Raw genomic sequence first — 23,684 nt, 5'->3', positions numbered from 1 at the left:
GAATAATAAAAAAGCTTTTGTAAAAAAAAAAAAAAAAAAAAATCCGGGTTCAACCCGGAATCCGGAATCCGGGTTTCGAAAAACCCGGATTTATCCGGGTTCCGGCCCGGATTTGAAACCCGGGTCCCGGGTTGGAACCCGGATGAACAGTCCTAGCGGTGATGAAGAGTGTCAAGTGATCTTTATATAATTAGTGACTTAGGGCTCGTTTGTTTTTAGGGATGAGATGAGATGAGTTGAGATTAAAGTTAAAAAGTTAAATAAAATATTGTTAGAATATATTTTTTAATATTATTTTTATTTTAGAATTTGAAAAAGTTGAATTGTTTATTTTATTTTATATAAAAATTTGTAATGATGAAGTGAGATGAGATGTTTATTGAAAACAAACTAGACCTTAAGAACCGCAATCGATAAAAGTAAGATTAGGCCTAACCAAAAGCGCCCTGTTTTGGATCGGGAGATATTGCATGCAAACAGTATTGGCCGGGCTAATCAGGAAAGACTAGGATTTAAGCTGTTCGGCCCAATTAATTAATGCTCTGTTTATTGATCTTTATGCCATATGTAATGTCTAACTAATTACAATTAATATTAGTAGCTAAAACTTAATTAATGAATCGTTCTAATTTCCAAATGAAATATGGTCGAGATTTAATTTGTTACATACCAATCACATTCACGGCCAACTCAACAATATTTCTTTCATATATAGTATACACTTTCTTTTTTCTTTTGGTTTGTGAAAAAAAAGCGGATCGATAAAATTTTAAAATAGAATAATGTTAGGTATAATTTTATAATGTATACAAATTTCGTGTATTCTCTTTGAAAAAAAGTTAGGTCTGACGTACTATTAAAAAACATAATTATTTTATATGAGTTTTAGATTTATCCACTTTTTATAAAGGGAATACTACTACGTGAGACTTAACTACAAGAAAAACGGATTTTTGTAATCAATTTATTGCAACCAAATGATTTATTGTAACTAATTTTAGTTGTAAATAGTCATTTCGTTGTAATTAACTGATCGCAAATAAACAATTTTCTTGTAATCTATCTAGCTTGCACTTTAATTTTCTCTTTAAAATAATAAATGTTGATTGAGTAAAGTTTGGATCATTGAATTGAAAAGATAAATGGTTGATATTTGGAGATAAAAAAAGGAATACTCGCTTTAAATTTGCATGCATATCATAAACGATGAACAATAAGATAACGACTTTTAACGATAATATATATATATATATATGTATATATATACACGCATATATATATATATATATATATATATATATATATTATGAGTGATGCTAGAGCCACCGTTGGTGGCTCCCGCTGGAAGCCACCGCTGGCTCTAGCATGTGTTTTTTTATGTGTTTTTTTTATAATTATTTTTATATAGATGTTTTTAACAATTTTAAATATTTTAAAAAAATAAAATAAATTTATAATATTATTAAAAAATACTTCATTAATCATGAAGTAAAAAAAAATATTAAAAAATACTTCCTTAATCACGAAGTAAAATAAAAAAATATTTTTTTTACTTCATAATTAAGGAAGTATTTTTTAATAATATTATAAATTATTTATTTATTTTTTAATATTTAAAATTGTTAAAAACATCTATATAAAAATAATTATAAAAAAAACACATGATAGAGCCAGCGGTGACTCTATCATTTTCCATATATTATGTTTCACATGGCGAACGTGACATTAAAAACAAAGAAGAAAATCATGTAGAGTAGCGAGCTTAATATCTGAAACGAGATATACTCATTCATCAAGTTGTCCCAACTCCCAAATATATATATATATATATACACACATGATGTCGTCGAATGCGGTCGGTATGAGTTACCAAGAAATTCAAGGGGGACGTTGCAATTTTGGCAATCGTCAGAGTCTAAACACGAACCAAGAAATTAGAAAACGCATGCATGGGAGGGTTGAGGACGTTACTTTTGACACAGACCGTACATACCGGTTTAATTCAAAGTCCACACCTACTCATACACACACATATATATATATATATATGCTCATGCATGATGAATATATACAACTAGGGAATGGAAAAATGAGATATTTTCAGAAACAAATCACAACTAGGGAAAGGAAAAATAGAATTTCCGTGGTCCTTTTGGGTGGCGTCATGAAGCAAATTAATTAAGCTGAATTAACTGGTCAAGACATGCATATTGAATGCAAGCTCGCGTAGTACGTTTGTGCGAATGTACACAGCGCTACAGCTACTTCTACCAACTCCCATTGGGAAAAAAGATTGTGACCGCAAAGCTGTAACGTCAGGTGAATTAGATAAGGACTGGTCGATTTTCTTAATTAATTTCTGATCTATATATTGATCTACCCCCCAACTTTCTCTGCTTTTTTATCTCGGCCTTGATTAATGACAGCTTTTATGCCTTTCCTTTCAGTTTCAGCCATAAACTCAACAGAATTTTCAACCATGCGTATATGCTTTGCGTGTCTTTTAATCTAACTGAGACGATCGACGTCAATGCCCACATATATAGATATATATATATATTGCAATGAGAACGTACAGTTAGATCAAAATGATCAATCCTTGTTTCGATGGCAGGCAGGCAGCAGCTGGCTAGCTAGTTTTAGCATTTTTAATATGTTATGATCTTTTGAATTCTAATTCATGATCAAATGAAGTAGAATAATTAAAGTACGTAACGTAACTAACTAATCACATACACGTGTCATGTATATTTCAACACTCTTTTTAGATATTTATATATCAACGAGCTAGCTAGTGTGACGACAAGTTTTCAATAAGCATGCATGATCAGACCCTAGCCTAAATTATTAAGGGTGAGTATAGTTAGTACGTATGACCTAAAACTTTATTACAGAAATTTAATTGCATCATAAGATCAATCCTTCTTGGACTTGATGATCAATAGATCAAGAGAAGTCTACTCATTAAACGTATGCATGGTACGTACAAGCTGCTGCTGCTGGCCGGGTTAAGACAAAAACGGAGACCTAGCTCTGTGCATGTATACATGATTTGCGTTCGTTAATGTTCAATGATTAATATTGTTTGATGGGAACTGGAAATTAGAGAGCACAGTACTACTCCAGAAGAGTAATATATACGTAACAAGCTGACCGTACTGATTTAAGAGAAAAATAATGTTGATCAACAACAGCAGTACTATGAAGCAGAGAAGCAACTAAAGTTACTGGTCAAAAAAAAAAAAAACAAAATAATCAGACCGATTTCATAACTCCGTACATTCTAGATGCCTCCAACAGCAAAAAAATATAAATAATAAATAATAAATCTTAGTATTATATATACCTTCTTTAGGTCTGATCAAGGTAATTTTGAGGTACTATATATACATGTACATATATATACACGTATATCCAACATCTATTGGTATTGGCAGTGAAATCAACATTTATTTTAAAAATTTAAATTGATAATGAAAAGAGATAGAAGATAGAATTAAGATTCGAATTCGGATCAGTTTTTAGATATTATGTAAAATCATTATTATTTATTCTAAAATTTTAAATAAATAAAAAAATTATTTATCTATTACTCATCTCACAACTCCCCAAAACCTGTCATGTGAAGTCAAAAACGAAAATGAACCAAAGCATGACCGATATATATAATTTTCCTCGACTTTAAACAAAAGAAGCTAGCATATATAGCAAGCTACCTGAATTACTTAATTTAACAATTTCTTTCCCCCACCCCACCAAAAAAAAGTCACTACATTAATCAGCACTTTCTAGTGGTTTTCAATCAATATGTCATATAATAGTGGTTTTCTTGACTTTTATCAGTTGAATTGAGTATGGTTTTCTTCATAAAAAATCGCATTAATAATTTGCATCAAATAGCATGCATGCACATCTTTTCTTCATTCCTTTTGGTTTTTGTTCGTTTGGTTTCTTTAGACCAATGAATTTCGCATCCAAAAGATGCATATGATACTATATACATACATACATGATACATATGTAAGCATGCATTGAAAGAACGTCTCATCATGCGATGTAGCACATTAAATCATTTCAGAGCTAGAACCTTTTTTCTCAACTTTAGCACATGAAATTATTGCAGAGGAAAAAAAAAATAGCAAACAGAGATCAATAAAAGGACAGGCATTAAATTGCCAATTTAATTGGTCCAACATGGCGGTTGGTGAGCAATTGACTTAAGAGTTCTAAGGTATTGGTGGACCCCTGGCATCTCCCCGGGGCTTTTGTTTTTACTTGACAATTTAATTAGACCTCGTTTGTTTTCAGAGATGAGATGAGTTGAGATTAAAGTTAAAAAATTAAATAAAATATTGTTAGAATATATTTTTTAATATTATTGTTATTTTTGAGATTTGAAAAAGTTGAATTGTTTATTTTATTTTATGTGGAAATTTGAGAAAGTTGTAATGATGAGGTGAGATAAGATGAGATGAGATGAGATATTTTTGAAAAACAAACAAGGCCTAACCTTTCCCAGCCCCACTTCTCTTCCTAATATAAACAATGCGAAAGCAGATGGCCAGAATTATTTGGTTCTCTTTTTTGTTTTTTTTTTGGGCAAACCTGCGCTGACAACTGAGGAAAAAGAATAATTATTAAAGGCATTAGCAGTACTGCTGCGCGATTCCTTTACATTGTTTGTTTGTTTATGCGCAATGGGTCTCATGCACGTTTCAATCCGGCCCATGGCTCATGAGCACCATTTACTTTGAGCTGAAAACCAAGCACATAACTACAAAAAGACGTTCCTGCTGAATCATCTTAAAATGACTTTGATTGACCTGTCTGTCAAGAGCTCTAGTTTGCTCATGGTGTGTTTTGCGCATTGGCTAATTGCTTTGTTTAAACCCTATAATTGATTACAATCTACAAAGTCAAAAAGGAAAAAACAGGAAAACGATTCATTCTATTAATCCCAATAGACCAATAATTATGTAAATTGTTTCGGTGCAAAGGGATCAGCCAAAGGATGCTTTCCTGGTGTACCTTGATTCTGGAACACAGTCAAAAAAAAAAAAAAAAATCCAGACTTTTCTTCTTAATTTCAAACCAATGTTCACATGATATTCATCATCTTCCACGAAATTTTATTTTTTCATTCGGTTATCATTAAATAAATCTTTTGGGTCATAAGATTTTTGACTATGCATTGAGCATATCGATTGGGTGATCAATTAGAGTACTATATATATGCATATTCTTTGAGGAGATGAAGGAAAATATATATATATAGTACTTTCAAACTGATCAGATGGGAATGCAGTGAAGTACTTGATCATCGATCTCTTGGTGTGAAGATTTGGTGGCTGATCAGATGGGAATGAGAATTGAGGTTGGCATTATCTTACGGTACAAGTTAGGGACATGATTTAACTCGATCGTATTCTGAATTCAAGAAAAACAAATACTAGACAATCTAAATCACCCCTAAATATTTTTAAATATATATATATATATATATATAAATAAATATATTTATCCCGTTTAGTACTATCCCACGCGTGATTCTTGTGATCTTTTATTTTGTGTTTTCATCGATCATTTGGAGCTTGTTTATGCTTTTTTCATGTGGTTTTCCTAATATTATAGTCCAAGTTGATCAGTAAATCAGCATTCAAGCACAGCACTACTGGAAACCAAAGAAGAAGAAGAAGAAGAAAAAAAAGGGAATTACGTCTTGCACGAGGCTGATTTTATTATTATTATATATTCTCGTTCTAACCTGGCTTAATTTCTATATGCATTGAGATCATCAAGGTCACATACAGATCAACGTCTTTGCCTGCGCCTGCTAAAATTTTAATGTCAAATGGGCGCGCAGCATGCATATTATATCATATATATCCTCATGCTTATAAGGAATTATGATCAGCAGTAACGGAAATCACTTTAATTTTGGAAACACTTCATGTGGACTTGAATTATATATTTTTCAAAACAGATAGTACTATATATATATATATATATAGACACACACAAACTCAGAGACGTCCCCACCCGGCCATCTTGGAGCTACGTACAAGAAAAAATGACTCTTATTATAATAAATAATATTGGAGCGCCTAGTCCGGCCTCCCTCATTTCCAACTACTATATATCTCAAATATATATAGCTACATTAATGGACTCTATTAATTGAATTCAAATGTTACGTTTACAAGTAACTCATGATCATGTGCCACGTAGTACTTTTGCTGCCAAACTCTCAGTCTCTCTCGATTGATTAATCTTTCATTTTAATTCTGCCGGCCACGAGAAAGGCCGATCGAGCTGGTCAGATCAAAACGTCTCAGCCGGCCGCCTAGGACGGTTGTACGTTTGTAATTAAGCCATGCATGCAAGAAAATTAGGCAAATTAGACCACCCTACGTACGTACTTTTGTGGTGATTTGGTTAACCTACTTTCTCAAGATCAATACCGCCCAGTAATCTAATTAAACATGCAGGAAGAAAGTTTTATCATCAGACTGTCAAAATAATATATATATATATATATATATATATATATATATATATAGATATAGCTAGGCTGGTCATGATAATCCTCTGCCAATTTGCGAATAAATTAAGCAAATTGATTTACTAAACTGCAAAACGATCGAATGAAGTCGACATGTTTGGATTGATTAAAACTGTGCGTGGCGGCATTAATATTAATAATGCTTGTGAAAATAGATAGAGATATTGTGCACTATTTTTTGTTCATAAATAGTGAGGCATGCATGAGGTGAAGATGATGATGATGATCGAGCTAGCTAGGCCAACCGGCCTTGATTTAGATCGCACGCGGGCGGCGGAACACCACTCTTCCCCTAACAATATTGGTATCAAGTCTCTTTCGATCCATATTATATATATCCCAAAGCACACGTACTACTAGTTTGCCAGCATGCAGCCACCTAATTACGTCGAAAAAGTTATATACTTGAGCTTTTAATTTATTAATTTACTTATAAAATACAATATTATCGAAAGTTCAATAATTTAGTTATTGGATATTATATTATTTTTATTATTAATATTTTTTACATAGGTCCAGCCAGTTTGGATAAAAAAAATATTTCACCTCATCTCATCTTATTATTATAAATTTTTTAAATTTTCATACGAAATATAATAAACAATTCAATTTTTTTTCAAATCTCAAAATAATAATAATATTAAAAAATAATATTTTATTTAATTTTTAACTTTCATTCCAATTCATTATTCAAATTGTACCTTAATCATTAAAAAATGAGTAATGCTAGAGAGAAACTACTATAGCAATGCACATTTTGCATTCACTGCGTGGCTGCTTCTAGTTGATTATTTTCAATACTCACTTGGGAAGATGTGTGGTCTAGATGATACCACATCATGTGTGCAAAATGAATATTTCTAATAGTGACTTCTATCTATATTTATTCTTAAAAAATATATTTATTTGGTTTGTACGTTGACCGTACGGACGTGTATTTTGAAGTGATGCTAAATTCATTGATTGTTACAAAATCTCCTTAATTAGGATTTCAATGTAATTAAATTAGCTAGACATGATTCATGATCATGATCAGGTTAATTATACTCTTGTTTGGAATTTTTCAACGATCTTAAACAAAATAAATTAATTTTCAGTACCAAACATTACTTTCTCGTTTTGACCTTTCAGCCAGTTTTAATAATTTTATATATTTTTTGTATTATATTAAAATAAATCTGTACCGTCGATATTAATTATGTGTGTGACATTGAATTTATTGTTCTTAATTTCAATTGACATGTTGGGTTCGTGCTTAAATAGTTGTGGATGGGGTCAAGTATTAACATGATCATGATTAAACTATCTTGATTTTTTAACAAAACAAAAAAAAAAAAAAACAATTTGTACAAATTTATAAATTTCAATTAACATGTGTATAATATCTATAGAATGTACGTGAAACTCACTTTCTTAAAAATGAGTTTCAATTTTTTCGAAAGATTCGTACATGAAACTTACATACTAATTCGTACATGTATTTAGTATGGGGTAGTGATACCCAGCTTATACCTCATTTACTATTATTTTACTATTCAACTATTTTTTTTGTTCTTTAAATTTGGATTAAAAATTTTAGAATATGAAATTCTTTTACTCTTTGAATCAATTTTTATAAAATTAAATTTATTTTTAATTAAATTATATGATTACGTTAGTTGATTGAATTTATTATTTTTTTAAATTATACAAAAAAAAATTATATTTTAAAATTTTTAATCTAAATTTAAATAACAAAAAAAAAATTGAATACGAAAACAATAGTAGAGGACTAGGTATAGGTATCATTATTATTATTATTATTATTATTATTATTATTATTATTATTTTCTCTTCTTCTTTCTTTGGAACTTGGAAGGGCTACTCCAGCCTCCAGGGCCCAAGGGAGACAGACGGCCTCTAATTCACTTCTTGACAAAAGTCGTTATTTTTTTTTTATTTTTTGTGCAGCGATTTATCTCATGTTGTGTTAAGATAGTAAATATTGAACCTTATTTAGCCTAATACTTTCAATAAACTCAAAAGTTGTCACCTACCCTCAAATTAGAATTAGCTCCGAGAATTATAATATTCTTAAGAATAATGTTTACATAACATACTATTTACGCGATATAATTTAATTTAAAAAAATTTTAAAATTTAAATTTTTCTAATCTAAATTTATTATTTAAATGATGTAAATGATATATTCTATACACAAACTTAATAATAAAATAAATCTATCCTTAAATCAAATTTCAGAATATAGATTACCATGAATTGGAATTATAGGATAAAAAAAAAATGTAAAAGGACGACACTACTAACTTTTAATAAAATAACATAACTTTTATAACTAGTAAAAGAATGGAGCATGGCTGGGGAAGTCACTAGAATAGTTCCCATAGCAACCATTGCCATTGGAGCCTCGACAATGGATCGGATCCCTGAGGATGCGATGCTTGCTCAAGTTACCCGCTTTTTTCTATGAGTTTTATTATATATAAATAAGTTTACGTATTAATTTGTACATTAATATTATTATTTTTATATTTTAAATTTAAATTAATATTATTTTTAATAAAATTTATTTTTTAATCAATCATATTAAATAAATATATATATTAATATGCAGGATCGCTTGCAACTTTTATTTTTCCTTTCTTATTACTTATCGGGAAATGCTATGCATCTGTCCCATACCAGCACACACTTCACATCATTTTTTTTTTTTTTTACACTCAATAAGTTGAGTGTGTGCCGGTGTAGAAGAGATGCATATATTTTTCCTTACTTACCCGATGCTTATTTCCCAATCTGATCAAATTTAGAACCAATGCCAGCCCAACCGCGTTTTGCCACAATAAACGTAAAGCAGGAAAAAGAGAGCCAGAGCTACAGAGGCTGGGTCTAGGAGACTAGGACAAGCAGTACTGGTCACCACTCACGAAGCATTTTGAGAGAAAATTCTTAAGGATATATCGTATAGGTTTTATTCGAATAAATGCCTTTTTATTATTTTAAACATCTCATACTATTATTGAATTGATAAATATTGATATCTCTATCAGATTAGTCATTAAAAAAAATTGTTTAATTATTTTCTTATCACGCCTTCATGATGTTTCAATTGAGGTGATATTATAGATCATAGGATGTTTGTAAGAAAAATGTTATCATTAATTTTAGATTTTACATTCCTTAATTATATTGATTAATTTCATATATTTTAACTAATTTTTTACATGAATTATTTTAATATAAAAAATACTTAAAATGAAAAATTAGTTGATATGGTTTGGGTAACAAAATTACGATAAAAAAATAGTATTTTTTCATGCTCTTTCATTTTCCCAATTTTCGGATGCCGCGGGATGCCTTTTCCCAGAGATTCCAACGCGTTTGGCGACTCCACTTTACTTTAAAAATTCAGTACTTCATCTCTCTGCGTCTTCTCCAACTCCCCTCTCTCTCTCTCTCTCTCGTAGACCACCACCATTAATATATTATCATTTACAAGTTACAGAGAGGATATGTATTTTTGTTAGTTTATTGTACATTTGACCTGCAATGAAGGCCAACAATCCTAAGCATCAACGGCGTTGGGCCTCCGACACCGTTCCCAACAGAACTGCGGTGAGCTCTGAATCCTCTCCGGCTGGAACCGAGTACAGTTCCACTGAAGAGTTCGTTGAAGTCACTCTCGATCTTCAGGATGATAATACGATTGTGCTTCGGAGCGTCGAACCCGCCACCGTTATTAATATTGATGATGGAGTTCAAGCTCCTGCGGGTGCAGCGGTGTCGGCTTCCGCTCCGGCTTCGAGGTCTGCCTCGATCAGAAGAAGCTCTTCGAGCAAGCTGCGGCAGTTCTCTCAAGAGCTTAAGGCAGAGGCGGTAGCGAAGGCGAGGCAGTTCTCTCAGGAGCTGAGAGCCGAGCTGGTGAGGCGGTTTTCTTGGGGCCACAGCCACTCGTCGCGTACTCCTCTTGCTGCTTCTGCGGTGGTGGCTACTCAGAACGGCTCCGTAGCAGAGAGCGGTTTCGCCTCGGCTTTGGCCGCTCGGGCTCTGCGAAGGGAACGAGCTCAGCTTGACCGGACTCGGTCCGGCGCTCAGAAAGCGCTTCGTGGACTCAGATTCATCAGCACCAAAACCAATGGCGTCGATGCATGGAACCAAGTGGAAATAAATTTCAATAACCTCGCCAAAGACGGCTTTCTCTTCCGCGCCGATTTCGCGCAATGCATAGGTTCAGACTCATTCTCATCTGATCGAAACGCAGTTCGAATGAAATTTTTCTAGTTTTCGAAAGTAATAACTTTGGTGCTTCTCTCTGTTTTCTATTTTGTTTTTCCAGGAATGAGAGATTCGAAGGAGTTTGCTCTGGAGTTGTTCGATGCTCTTGGACGGAGACGAAGGCTGAAGGCTGACAAGATTAGCAAAGAAGAACTTTACGAGTTCTGGTCCCAAATCACCGATCAAAGTTTCGATTCACGGCTCCAGATCTTCTTCGACATGTACGCTCGCATACTTAATTAGTCTATAGTCATTAGTTTGATTAATTCTCGCGCGTAGTACTCTTATTTTGAAGATTAAATATTATTATGAAAGATCGCACTATATATATATATATATCTTACATCAGAAGATGCCAAAGTTTATTATCATCCATATTATATATTCGCCAAGTAATTAAGATGATCAATACGTGAACGAGGAGAGGACATAACTGTCTTTTGACATCTATCAAATTATTGATAACTAGTTTTTGACAATAATTTGATAATCTATTATGTTACAGGGTGGACAAGAATGAAGATGGTAGAATCACTGAAGAACAAGTTAAAGAGGTGGGTTTGGACTGTCCAAACAATTTCTCTCTCTGTCCCTCTGCTCTCATAATTTTCAAGTAAAGTGGTGGAAATATTATATTTGACATTAAATTTTATCTAATATTTCCTATGCAAAGTAGGTATAATTATGATAATTTTAAAAAATAGAGTTCATGAATCAGTCAACTGTCTTCAGATTCCAATAATATATATTAAAGTCGTTGGGACGGCCTATACTATTACTGATAGAGGAACGAAAGTGGGGCTCATCTCGCATAGGCCAGGCTTCTAATTGCTTTGCTGCATGAAACATTTGAAACTCCTCACAGAGTGTCTGTCAATTTGGTTTTTTATTTATTTTTTAAAAATGGATGTTAGGCAGGATTCGGTAATCCTAAATCCATGAAATTCAAAAACTAACCACTCCAACGTAATAAATAAGGAACTAATTTCTTCACCTTTCGTAGTCTATGACGTTTCCCGTGGTTCTAAATTAATCACATTTATCTATTTAGAATATGGATTTTCCAACAATTAGTGAACTGTAATATCGATCGGTACTCTTCCAGAGCTTGACAAGGTGGACAGGATTTTTCTAATTTTATTGAAATTTCTTTGGGAGTACGTAATTATGTCATTTTCAGTGGAGTTGGTGATGGGGTTTTCGGTCATTCTGTTTCGTTTGAGTATGTCTCATTTTTTGGAAAGATAACCTTTGAGGGGTTTTATATATTATATATATTTTTTTCCCCTCGATCATGGCCTGTAGATTATCATGCTAAGTGCTTCTGCGAACAAGTTGTCGAGATTGAAGGAACAAGCCGAGGAATACGCTGCTCTTATCATGGAGGAATTAGACCCTGAAAGACTTGGCTACATTGAGGTGAATACTTTAATTTATGTCACATCCTTATTTGTACGTATAATGGGTACTAGCTAGCTAGTTGCATTATTATTTTTAGGGAAAATAAATTATACTATCTAGCATGATATATTGTCCTAGCTAGTATTCTCATATGCATATAATACTAAGAGCACTACTGATACAAACACGGGATCACGTTATTTAGCATTTATTTTGCATATACTATAGTCTATACCGGTATAGTATTGAATTTCTTTGTTGCGTAGTTTCATTTTCAAGTTTTTTTTTTCATGTTAATTAATGGAGTCTATAATCTGTATCCATATATAACAGGGCGGCCTTGACTATTATTTTCAGTCTTTAATTAAGACTAGACTAGTCATGTTTAGGTTTGACATTTTTGTCCAAGACCAATGTTAGGCGACAAATAATCAGGAGTAGTAACCGTGTGTCGTTCAACCATGCATCTAGAAATTAGGAAAGTTTAAACATCCAACAAATAGCACTCTACGAAAATATATATATGTTTAAATTACTATTTTTTGGATGGTATAGTCCCATATATATATTATTAGTTGAGGCTGGAATCGGTCTATATATTCGTTGGATGAGGAATAGCTATTAGATTTATATCTTTATGTTAATAAGGTCAAACACTTGAGTGGCTCTCCTTGTATTATTTGGTAATAAGTCCCATATTATTAGTCGTCTAAAAATAATAAAAAGAAAAAGCCAGTATTGGGGAAAGTTCTATGGCAGTTATTTTTTTCTTTTAATGAAGTTCTATAGCAGTTAAAAATTTCATTATAATTGCTTTACATGACATCGTGTTTGGTTTGCTCTTGTTATATTTTCCAAGGTAATAATAACAAGAAGTTAAATTATCAAGATGATTGAGATGGGTGTCCTTTGCTGTATCATTATTTTTCGATAAAGCTAGAGTAGGGTAGTGCGCTCGGAAGGAAAGAAAAAGACGGTATAGGTGGTGCTACTTTAAGGCAAATCTCAAAACGTTTAGCTATTATATATTCCTTCTTCGTCAATGATGGTCGCAAGGAATCACTGATCAATTATTGCCCCTGCCGGCACGACTAATCTACACGATCACTAATGGAGATCACGCTGCTTTTTTCGTAAAATACGCTATTTATACGACATGACGTTGCTTTAAAGACTTTTTGTTTATTTTGAAAACAAGTTAATTTGATCAGTGCTCCTTATCACAAAAATAGAAATATAGTTGTCCGTATCATGAAACAGAAACTGGGGTATTATTGATATTTAGTCGTAGACTGACAGCCTCGTGATCTGCTACAATTCAGCATTAACCACTTGAACTGCGTATTCTCAAGTGACGCCCCTGATAGCTAGCGATTCCATATGGGTTGGATTCTGATGACCTTACAGTTTACAAACTCCCCCCACTACACACGTACTCACGCATGCTGCATTATTGATCATTGATAATGCATGCATTAGCTGACATGTTCAGGATCATTGTGTTCCCTACATGATTCAAACCGTGATGACTTTGTTGCATTGTGTGGTTGATGATGATGTGCAGCTATGGCAATTGGAGACACTTCTGTTACAAAAGGACACGTACCTCAACTACAGTCAAGCGCTGAGTTACACAAGCCAAGCCTTGAGCCAGAACCTACAAGGATTGAGGAAGAAAGGCCCAATAAGAAGGTGGGGCACAAAATTGCTATACTACTTGCAAGAAAATTGGAGGCGAATTTGGGTTTTGACGTTGTGGATTATGATCATGGTTGGGCTGTTCACATGGAAGTTCTGTCAGTACAAGAATAAACGTGCTTTCGAAGTCATGGGTTATTGTCTCCCTACGGCCAAGGGTGCGGCTGAGACCCTTAAGTTCAACATGGCTCTCATTCTCATGCCCGTGTGTAGAAACACAATTACTTGGCTCAGGTCCACCAAGCTAGCATACTTTATCCCTTTCGACGACAATATCAATTTTCACAAGGTACGCACCAAGACAGTCATTGTTTTTTATTGGTTCGATCTTTACATTATATGTTTAGGACTCGTCTTGTAGAATCTTTAAAGTCAGCGGATGGTTGATCTCACTTGCCATTATATAGCCCGCACACATCATAGAATCGAAAAAAAGAAAAGAAAAAAAGAAAAGAGAGAATATACTAAGCAGAAAATTAATTAGTTTTGAAATTGTCAAAACCCAAACCATTGACTAGAACTCTCTCTGGGCTCGAGAAATGGGAAAAGAAGCAAATTGTGCTACCCAGTAGATCGAGGGATTTTTTAAAGAAAATAAAATTTCCCTCTAAATCATTCATTTCCGATCTTCATAACGTGGGTGCGGGTATATTGTTTGTTTTTACACCTAATACTCCTCAAGGTTGTCCTTGAATAGTTCAAAGATCTTCCTACGTACGCAAGCTAAAATCGAACTGCCATTGTCTCCATGCAGTACCGGTCCTTGAATAGTAGTCAGTTATTGTTTTTGATAAAGTTAGGTGTTCTCTAATTTACCAAAATACCCTCATGTGCTATTTTCTATCTTATTATTATAATTTTTTTAAATTTTCACATAAAATATAATAAATAATTCAACTTTTTAAAATTTTAAAATAATAATAATATTAAAAAATTATATTCTAATAATATTTTATTCAATTTTTAACTTTCATCTAAAATCATCTCATCTCATCTAACTATCCAAATAGGCCGAAGTCTCAAAACAGGGGTATTTAGTTCTTTTATTGCCAAGAAGGATTAGATTGATAAGTGAAATTATGCAAATATCTCATATTTGCACTAAATAGACACCATCAATTTTAAGTAAAATGATATTACCAAATTTTTTTTTAAGTGAAATAATAGTTTATTTTAGATCAAATTTCGCATTGGATCAAGGCTACATTATAAATGCTTTTGATGTTAATATTGATCAGCATTATGATTTTATATGTTGTGATTTTTAGTTACACTATGAGAATGTACATTAAGCTAGTTTCGTAGCTACGTACCCAGGGTCCTAAAAACTTAAGACACGTTAGGTAAGGGAAAAATTTTCTATTATTTTGAGATTCTTTGAAAAAAAGGGATATATATATATATATATATATATATTTTTTTTTGTAGGCAAGTTTCATTGATGAAAAAGGGACATATTTTGTATTGGGTTGGCTTGAAAAAGTTATTTGGGTAAAAATTTATTAGATGTGTTTTTGTTTTTAATTTTGCGAAAGTGTGTCATAGGTAGAATGAGAAATTGTTTGGATAAATTTTTTTTAGATGTGTTACGTATTACGTACGTGTTGAATTTGGTGAAAGTTATTTTTTGGGTTATTATTATTATTATTATTATTTTGTTTATAAAAGATGTTTGAATTGAGAGGAGAAAATATTTTGGAGTTAAAAGAAATGTTAATGCAATTTCTTTTTTCTTACTTAAAAAAAAGGAAAAAACTACTTTGTCCTCCCAAGCTTACCGTTCAATTTAACTGCTTGCCAATTTTTTTATTTTTTATTTAGTGATTAAGTAAGTAATTTTAAGTGTATTGGAGTATTTTTTTTTTATTTTTTTTAAATATTTAAATATATTAAAAAATGTAAAAAGAAAACAAACAAAAAAGTGAAGAGCGGTAAGGTTGCGGTCAAATCGATCGGAAGGATTACCCATGGATCATATTGTAACTTCAAGGGCTTGGCTAAGCAGTAATTCAAAATATTGGAAGAGTAATGATAGACACATAATATATTGTACAACATATTGCATAACAATATTATAAAATGAGGATATTTTTATAAAATGATGTTACTTTTATAAGACATATTATAAAAATATGTCTCATTTAAAATATAATTGTGTAAAGTGTTGTAAAAAATTAATATTGTATATAAATATTGTGTAAAGTGTTGTTGTAAAAGAATACATGCTTGATGCATGTGCTACCTAAAGTTATGTTAATTTTCATTTTATTTTAAATAACTGCTCCTTGCAGACCATCGCTGCTGCCATTGTAATTGGCATCATTCTCCATGCCGGTGACCACCTTGCATGTGATTTTCCAAAGCTTGTACGCTTGTCTGAGAGTGCTTATGAGAAGACTTTTCATCATGACTTTGGGTCACATAAACCGAGTTACATTGACCTGGTTAAAGGGGTAGAAGGTGTGACTGGAATTCTAATGGTGATCTTGATGGTGGTTGCATTTACACTTGCAACTCGATGGTTCAGGCGGAATCATATCAAGCTGCCCAAACCGTTTAATAGGCTTACTGGTTTCAATGCCTTCTGGTATTCACACCACCTATTTGTCATTGTCTATATCTTGCTCATCACCCATGGTCAAGCCGTCTATCTTGTGCACAAGTGGCACCTTAAGACGGTATGCTTTTGATATCTTTTACGATTGGTATTTATTTCTTCAGCAATAGTGGTGTTTCTTTTGCTTTAAAGAGTTAGCTAACATACTGACTTCATGCTTGCAGACATGGATGTATCTAGTTGTTCCAGTTTTACTTTACGCTGGAGAAAGGACCCTGAGGTTCTTTCGGTCTGGCTCCTATCCTGTCCGTCTTCTGAAGGTGAGAAAATGTGGTTACTAATCACCACTGCCATTTGTTCAACTGAACATCTAAGTTGCACATCCATATGCTTGATTGAAGCATTGATCTGAAAACTGTGTGGAAGGGCTTCTCGAGCTCACCCAGCTGGAACTAGTGCCTTCCACTCCACTGGGATTGCAAAATCTCGAGGTGTTTTATCAACTTAATTAAGGCTGACTCAGTTCAAATAATCTTTTTTCCTTGAATTGCATAATTTTTAGGTTGCCATCTATCCTGGAAATGTTCTCACGTTGCAAATGTCCAAGCCACCACAGTTTAAATACAAGAGTGGACAATACATGTTTGTCCAATGCCCTGCTGTTTCTCCTTTTGAATGGTAAGTCACCACTGCTTTCGGTGATTGCTTAGACAGTATTTTGGGCAAAATTCCTGAAAGTTATCACCACCACTACTCGTATATTATTGTTTCGTGACTTGCTGGATGCTTAAACAGTTAAATTTGAAAACTTCCGATGAATATATGAATCATACAATGCTCAATCTGGTCTTCACTATGATAAAATATATTTATTATAATAGTTCTTTTTTATGCTGACGCAGTGCCAAGGTTTTGGCATGTTGGCAAGAATGAAAAAGAATAAAACAGAAAGCTAAAGAAATGTAGATGGTTTGAATACTCCAGTCTTATTTTTGGACCATGAATTTCTGAAGGAGAATTAGCAAAACGCAAGAAGACCTTCCTGCTCTGTGTCTGACCCCTCTTGATTCGCTGTGTTAACATGCTATGATTTATGTATACCAGGCATCCATTTTCCATTACCTCTTCTCCTGGAGACGACTACCTTAGTGTTCACATCCGGCAGCTAGGTGACTGGACACAAGAGCTTAAGAGGGTATTCTCTGAAGCCTGTGAGCCTCCTGTGGCTGGAAAGAGTGGGCTTCTCAGGGCCGACGAAACAACCAAGAAAAGGTACATTTAAAACTTCCAATGTCTCCCTTTCCTTTAGTTAGCACTTGGTAATACATTATTTAATAAGCAAAATTCTTCTCTGGAGATAACAGTTTGCCGAAGCTCTTAATAGATGGACCTTATGGTGCCCCAGCACAAGATTACCGGAATTATGATGTCCTGCTACTTGTTGGTCTGGGGATTGGAGCGACACCTTTTATCAGCATTCTAAAAGATTTGCTTAACAACATAGTCAAAATGGAGGAAGAGGCAGTAAGTTTTTTATTCTATTTTTCTATATCACTACTAAAGGCATATACATTAAACCTGCAAACACAGTATACTCATTAATCTGTTCTAATTGTCATAAACTTATTATAAAGGCATTGAATAAACGAGTATCTTATCATGCAAATAACATTTTAGTTTCCTTTCTTCAGGATTCAATCTCAGATGTCAGTAAATCAGACCCAAGTTCTGGAAGCACAGACTCTTCAATGACCAATAAAGTATGTCCCAAGCGGAAAAAAACTCTGAAGACCACAAATGCTTACTTCTACTGGGTAACTAGGGAGCAAGGGTCGTTTGATTGGTTTAAAGGGGTCATGAATGAAGTAGCTGATCTTGATCAAAGGGTAAGAAGGCAATATATATATATATATATATATATATATATGTATATATATATGGCATTTTTTCCATTACTTTGTTAAAAATTTCTGGCGACTCTAACTTCTCGATTTGATCTCAATTTGAACCTTAGGGTGTCATTGAGATGCACAACTACTTAACTAGTGTGTATGAGGAAGGAGATGCCCGATCAGCTCTCATTACCATGGTGCAAGCTCTCAACCATGCCAAGAACGGAGTTGACATTGTTTCTGGCACTAGGGTATGCTATTCGGTGCTTAATTTACATTCTCGTACTCTTACTATACCAGACACCATTCGTGCCCTCTTTATGTATATTAAGGCATGCTTTTATAATTCAGTCAAGTATCCATTACAGAAAAGGTGGTGAGTGCAAATAGTCCTAGAATTGATGAATGTGACTTAGATAGTCCTAGAACTGACAATTAGTCATAGGAAAAGCTTAATGTGTTCATCAACTGTTTATGTTTCCTATTATTAGGTGCGAACCCATTTTGCGAGGCCTAACTGGAAGAGAGTTTTCTCCAAATTATGTTCCAAGCACTGTTCTGCCAGAATTGGTAAGAAAAATGTCCATGAACCCATAAGAAAAATAGTAGTAGATTTAGTTTTTTTTTTCTCTGATGCTATAATTGTGGTTTTGTTTTATTTTTGGATTAGGGGTATTCTATTGTGGGGCACCGGTTCTGGCTAAAGAACTCAACAAACTCTGCTACGAATTCAATCAAAAAGGTCCAACCAAGTTTGAATTCCACAAGGAGCATTTCTAGTCGAATCTTGGGGTGGGGTAAATATTTTACATTCCTCATTTCACCAATCCATCTCTAACACTCCCATTTATTACAGAGAAAGAATTTTTTGTAATAATCTAGAAAGAAAAACCCAAAAAATAGGGAATAGAAAACAATTAAATCATTGTACAGTCCTGGGAGGAAAGGAGAAAAAAGGAATGAAAATTTAAAAGCATATACATAATGAAGTTTTTTTTTTGTTTTGTTTTTGTTTTTAACCTTTTTAAGGAAGTGTAGCCTTATAAACTCCGAAGCAGTGGATAATAGATATAAAAAAGAATTAAATATGGAGGGGACTACGCGTTTGTACTTTGTACACATGGCGTCAGACTTGAGGTGATAAGTGGCAATGGACCTAATCAAGGTGCATTGTTGGGGGAGGGAGCAGGAGTGCGGTACAGCTACAAAGGAGTAGTTGACCTACTAGCACGATTAAAGCCAGACACTTGCTGATGGGGTAGGAAGAAGACAGTTTTGGGAAAGAGAAACCGAAGTGGGTTTTAAATCTGAGTGTTGGGATCCGGATGGTGGATGGATAATGATAGCCTTTGTCTGTTTATAACTTTCCAAAATTTTCTTCATTTGGGGGCCCGACCTGCGAATCCCTCTAGAATGTGGATAGCTACGAAGATGTCCACGCGTTTGATTCTTAGAATGAGAAAAATCATGTCGTGTGTGAAATGGCCTCCAAATTCGTTGTATACTGTAGAGAGTTACTATTATCGTTAGTGGATACTTTCAGTTATATATAGTTTTGAGGTAACAATAAAGGAAATGTGTGAAATCTGGAATGAATAAAATGTGTATTCTGTTACTCCTTCCTCTTAAATGTGTTGCTTGTTTATTTATTTGCATAGATACAATTGGCCCAATGGGCTGCTGGAAATCCTGATTTTTTATGGACCTTAATTGGTTTGTGGGACGTAAGATACGTGAATTTCGAGAAATTTTACATGAAAGCTTTATACATTGTATCTCTATCTAATTAATATGTGATTTATTTATTTATTTATTTTAATATTTAAATATGTGTTTATATAAAATGATAAAAATGACAAATTATATATTGATTAGGTGAATAGGTGTTGTGTAAGGTTTGCTTGGAGCATTTCTCCTCTAAATTAATCTCGCCTTTTAATTTCAGTTTCATATTCTTAAAACACGAAAAGAAAAAATAAAGGTAGATATCATATTAAGATCCTCTATATTTACGAGGATAATCTATTGTATTTATCATTTTAGTGTTTACTTATTTGACAAAATGAATTTGAGTTAAGAAGTGATGATTTTTTTTTTTTTTAATAACAGAAGAATGTTTTATTAAAAACAATCCAAACTTATTTCGTAGAATCAGAACAAATAATCTATTTAATACAATCAGGATATGAATCCTACCAAATTATCAAGTTATCAACATTCCATGCATGTTTTGTTATTCTATGAGCTGCTTCATTGCCAAGACGTCCAATATGTTGTATGGTACATCTTGGTATCAGTTTCATAAGCTTCTTTATCTCATAAACCAAATTGCCTAGTCAAGACCTTGATTCCCCCTCTTTCAACACCTCAGTCACCATAATTAAAGAGTCGCTTTCAATATGGAGTTCAAGAATGCCTAGGGGTATACTCATATCTCATCTCATATCTTACATCTCATCTCTCAAGAGCACATAATGTCTAATCTCATATCTCATGTCATCTCATATCTCATTTCTAATTTCATATCATTTCATATCTCATGTCTCATGTCTCATGTCTCATATCTTATATCTTATATCTCATATCTCATATCTCATATATCATAACTCATCTCATATATAATATCATATCTTATTTTATCTCATATATCATCTCATTTTGCATATGTCATACGTCATATCTTATCTCATATTTCATCTCATATCTTATCTCATCTCTCATCTCATATTTCATCTCATATCTCATATCCCATCTCATTTGTTATCTCATATCTCATCTCATATTTCATCTCATATCTCATATCCCATCTCACTTCTTATTTCATATCTCATATCTCAAATTTGATCTCATCTCATTTCTCTCATCTCATCTCATCTCATATCTCATATCATATCTTATCTCATATATCTTATCATATCTTATCTCATATCTCATATCGTATCTCGTATCTCATCTCATATCTTGTATCTCATATCATAACTAACCTCATATCTCACAACTTATCTTATATCTTATATCTCATATCTCGTATATCACCTCATATCTTATATCATACCTCGTATCTCATATCTTTTACCTCATATCTCATCTGATATCTGATATCTCAGATTTTATATCTTGTATCTCATATCTTATCTCATATTTCATATTTCATATCTCATTTGATATATGATATCTCAGGTTTCATATCTTGTTTCGCATATCTTATCTCATATCTTATTTGATATCTGATATCTCAAATCTCATGAAATGCAAGCGGGACTATAGAACGATGATCGAGATATAGTTTATGAAGAGCGAGGTTGAACCCACATGTACTTGTAAAAACATAGAAAACTAATTAAATGTAAATTAACCAAATAAATTCTAATTCTACTCCTCACTCTGTCCAGTTACTGATCTTTGTTTTCAAAGATTCCTATTTCATAATTTTTTTTCTTTTTAATAGAAACCATCAAATGTGCTCTATTATGTTCAGAGTTTTTTTTTTTGTTTCAAAAATTTAGTGTGTTACCGAAGCCGGAGCCCTTATACAGAAGTAAGGGGATATATGGGCCGCTCTACAAGCTTTACAACGAGCCTTTTCTAAGTTAAATCACCGGAAAGTTGGGGGGCCTTCTTGAAAGTAACCTTTCGTCGGCCTGGTAAATTGATGTATAAAAATGTACCATATTTTAGTCCAAAGATGGTGAAAACCAAAAAGTAAATACAGGCCCAGAACTAGAATCTCATAAAGTTATTATTAATTGGGTTGTTGCCTGTTGCGTATAAAAAAAAAAAAAAAACTTGAATTTTCGTTCAGCCTCCAAAATTCTTAAATCGTTAAAAGATAGTGTTGTCGACAGGATAAAGCTACATGATTCTTCAATCTCATCCTCCTTTTATATTTATTATACAATTAGTAATCGTAGATATAGTCTTAAATTGTATAAATTACACGTACTCATTTATAAAAAAAGTAAAGTGTATCATTGAGAAATGATTTTTTTGTATATATCAAAGGGAGTGTACATGGTTTACACATCTTAAAACTGTAAATATCATTTCTCATTCTACAACTGAAATAAAGCTGAAGTTGAATGTTTTCTACTATTTTCTGGACTTGCAATAAAATGCTATATATATACCTGCGATGCAATGAAACTAGCTTCTCATGTTTAATTAATGTTTGTTCAAAAAACACGCTGCTGCGACATCCTTGCAGGTAATTCGTAATCCAAAGCCTTCATGATTAAAGAAGGTATGTAAGAGTGTACCTAGCTAGCTTGATGAAACAAATCTTCAAGCTTCTTGATCTCTCGCTCTCTTAAATTATTGAACTAATGTCTTTTAAATAATACGTACGTACAAGCAGTACTGAGATCAGATAAAACATGAAAAAGAGATAAAAAGTAATAAAGGGTACGTACGTAAATAGATTGAAATAATGTAACATATTTGTTGCATGCATATATAATACCGGACATAATAAGAATTATTTTGACCACTAGTTCATCAATAAATAAAAATTAGGGATTGTGATTGCACAAAGATGCAAAATAGAGAGAAGACTCTGAGAATAAAGTTTATTCATAGAAGTTAATAACTAATTCTAAAACTCACAAGTCGAGTTTAAATAACTAAAAAATCCTAAAGTTTTTAGAATATTGGCCAAAAATGCAAAACTTCAATTATTGCATAAACTTAAGATACGTAATAAAATAAGAATCTTGTAAAAAATCTGACCCAAACTAGAATAAAAATCATATCTAAAAGTGATAGCAAAACATTTTCGCAAAAGGAAAACAATTTCTTAAATTGACGATTTGGACGAGAAAATGGTTGATTTCAGAGTCGAAACAGGGACCACCAGACATAGCATGTGACCACATCATTCGTGCTGAATAGAACTTTTCAAATTGGGATCATATATGTGATTTGATTTGTCTAAAATTATGGTTAAAATACTAACACATACTGAATATTATCCCAATCTAAAAAATCTTCATTTTCTCGTCATATTTATGATGATTTGCCTTCTTTGAAAGAGTCCAATGCTATTTAGCGTGGAATTTACCAACTCGACCTCATTAGATTCAAATCTCCCAGTATCGATATATGATTATGATTATGGTCTATTGCCAATTAACGGATGGTATCTCTTGCTGATCCAATTTTGCAGCTTATGCGGAGGGTGACACGAATGTTATATTACTTGATCAGGAAAAGGAAAGTTGCCAAAAACATAGCGGTAAAGAAAAGGTATTAACTTTTTGTTTTCGAAGTTAATAGAACCGGACAGGACAAAAATAATAGAAAA

General features: G+C 32.9%; 1 protein-coding gene across 1 annotated transcript; it reads left to right on the top strand.

Annotated features, from left to right (window-relative positions):
- Window positions 1-9,935: 9,935 nt before the first annotated feature.
- On the top strand, window positions 9,936-20,007 carry LOC109021188 (respiratory burst oxidase homolog protein A-like). The gene is made up of 14 exons (XM_019003779.2): window positions 9,936-10,790; window positions 10,899-11,058; window positions 11,343-11,391; window positions 12,143-12,256; window positions 13,803-14,225; window positions 16,228-16,614; window positions 16,718-16,813; window positions 17,056-17,171; window positions 17,598-17,765; window positions 17,858-18,017; window positions 18,185-18,379; window positions 18,508-18,636; window positions 18,877-18,955; window positions 19,056-20,007. The coding sequence occupies exons 1-14, from the start codon at window positions 10,112-10,114 to the stop codon at window positions 19,163-19,165; spliced, it is 2,865 nt and encodes a 954-aa protein (XP_018859324.2). The 5' UTR covers window positions 9,936-10,111; the 3' UTR covers window positions 19,166-20,007.
- Window positions 20,008-23,684: the final 3,677 nt, after the last annotated feature.

The sequence above is a fragment of the Juglans regia genome, chromosome 2 (assembly GCF_001411555.2).
Source record: "Juglans regia cultivar Chandler chromosome 2, Walnut 2.0, whole genome shotgun sequence".
Taxonomy (NCBI): Eukaryota; Viridiplantae; Streptophyta; class Magnoliopsida; order Fagales; family Juglandaceae; genus Juglans; species Juglans regia.
The sequence above is the reverse complement of the archived record's forward strand: the minus strand, read 5'-3'. Positions and strand labels throughout refer to the sequence as shown.

Excerpts from the sequence above, each read along its gene's own strand:
- LOC109021188 (XM_019003779.2), top strand. The coding sequence starts at position 10,112 with ATGAAGGCCAACAATCCTAAGCATCAACGGCGTTGGGCCTCCGACACC. Across the intron at positions 16,814-17,055 it reads ATCCTGTCCGTCTTCTGAAG|GTTGCCATCTATCCTGGAAA; the intron begins GTGAGAAAATGT and ends CATAATTTTTAG. Across the intron at positions 17,172-17,597 it reads GCTGTTTCTCCTTTTGAATG|GCATCCATTTTCCATTACCT; the intron begins GTAAGTCACCAC and ends TATGTATACCAG.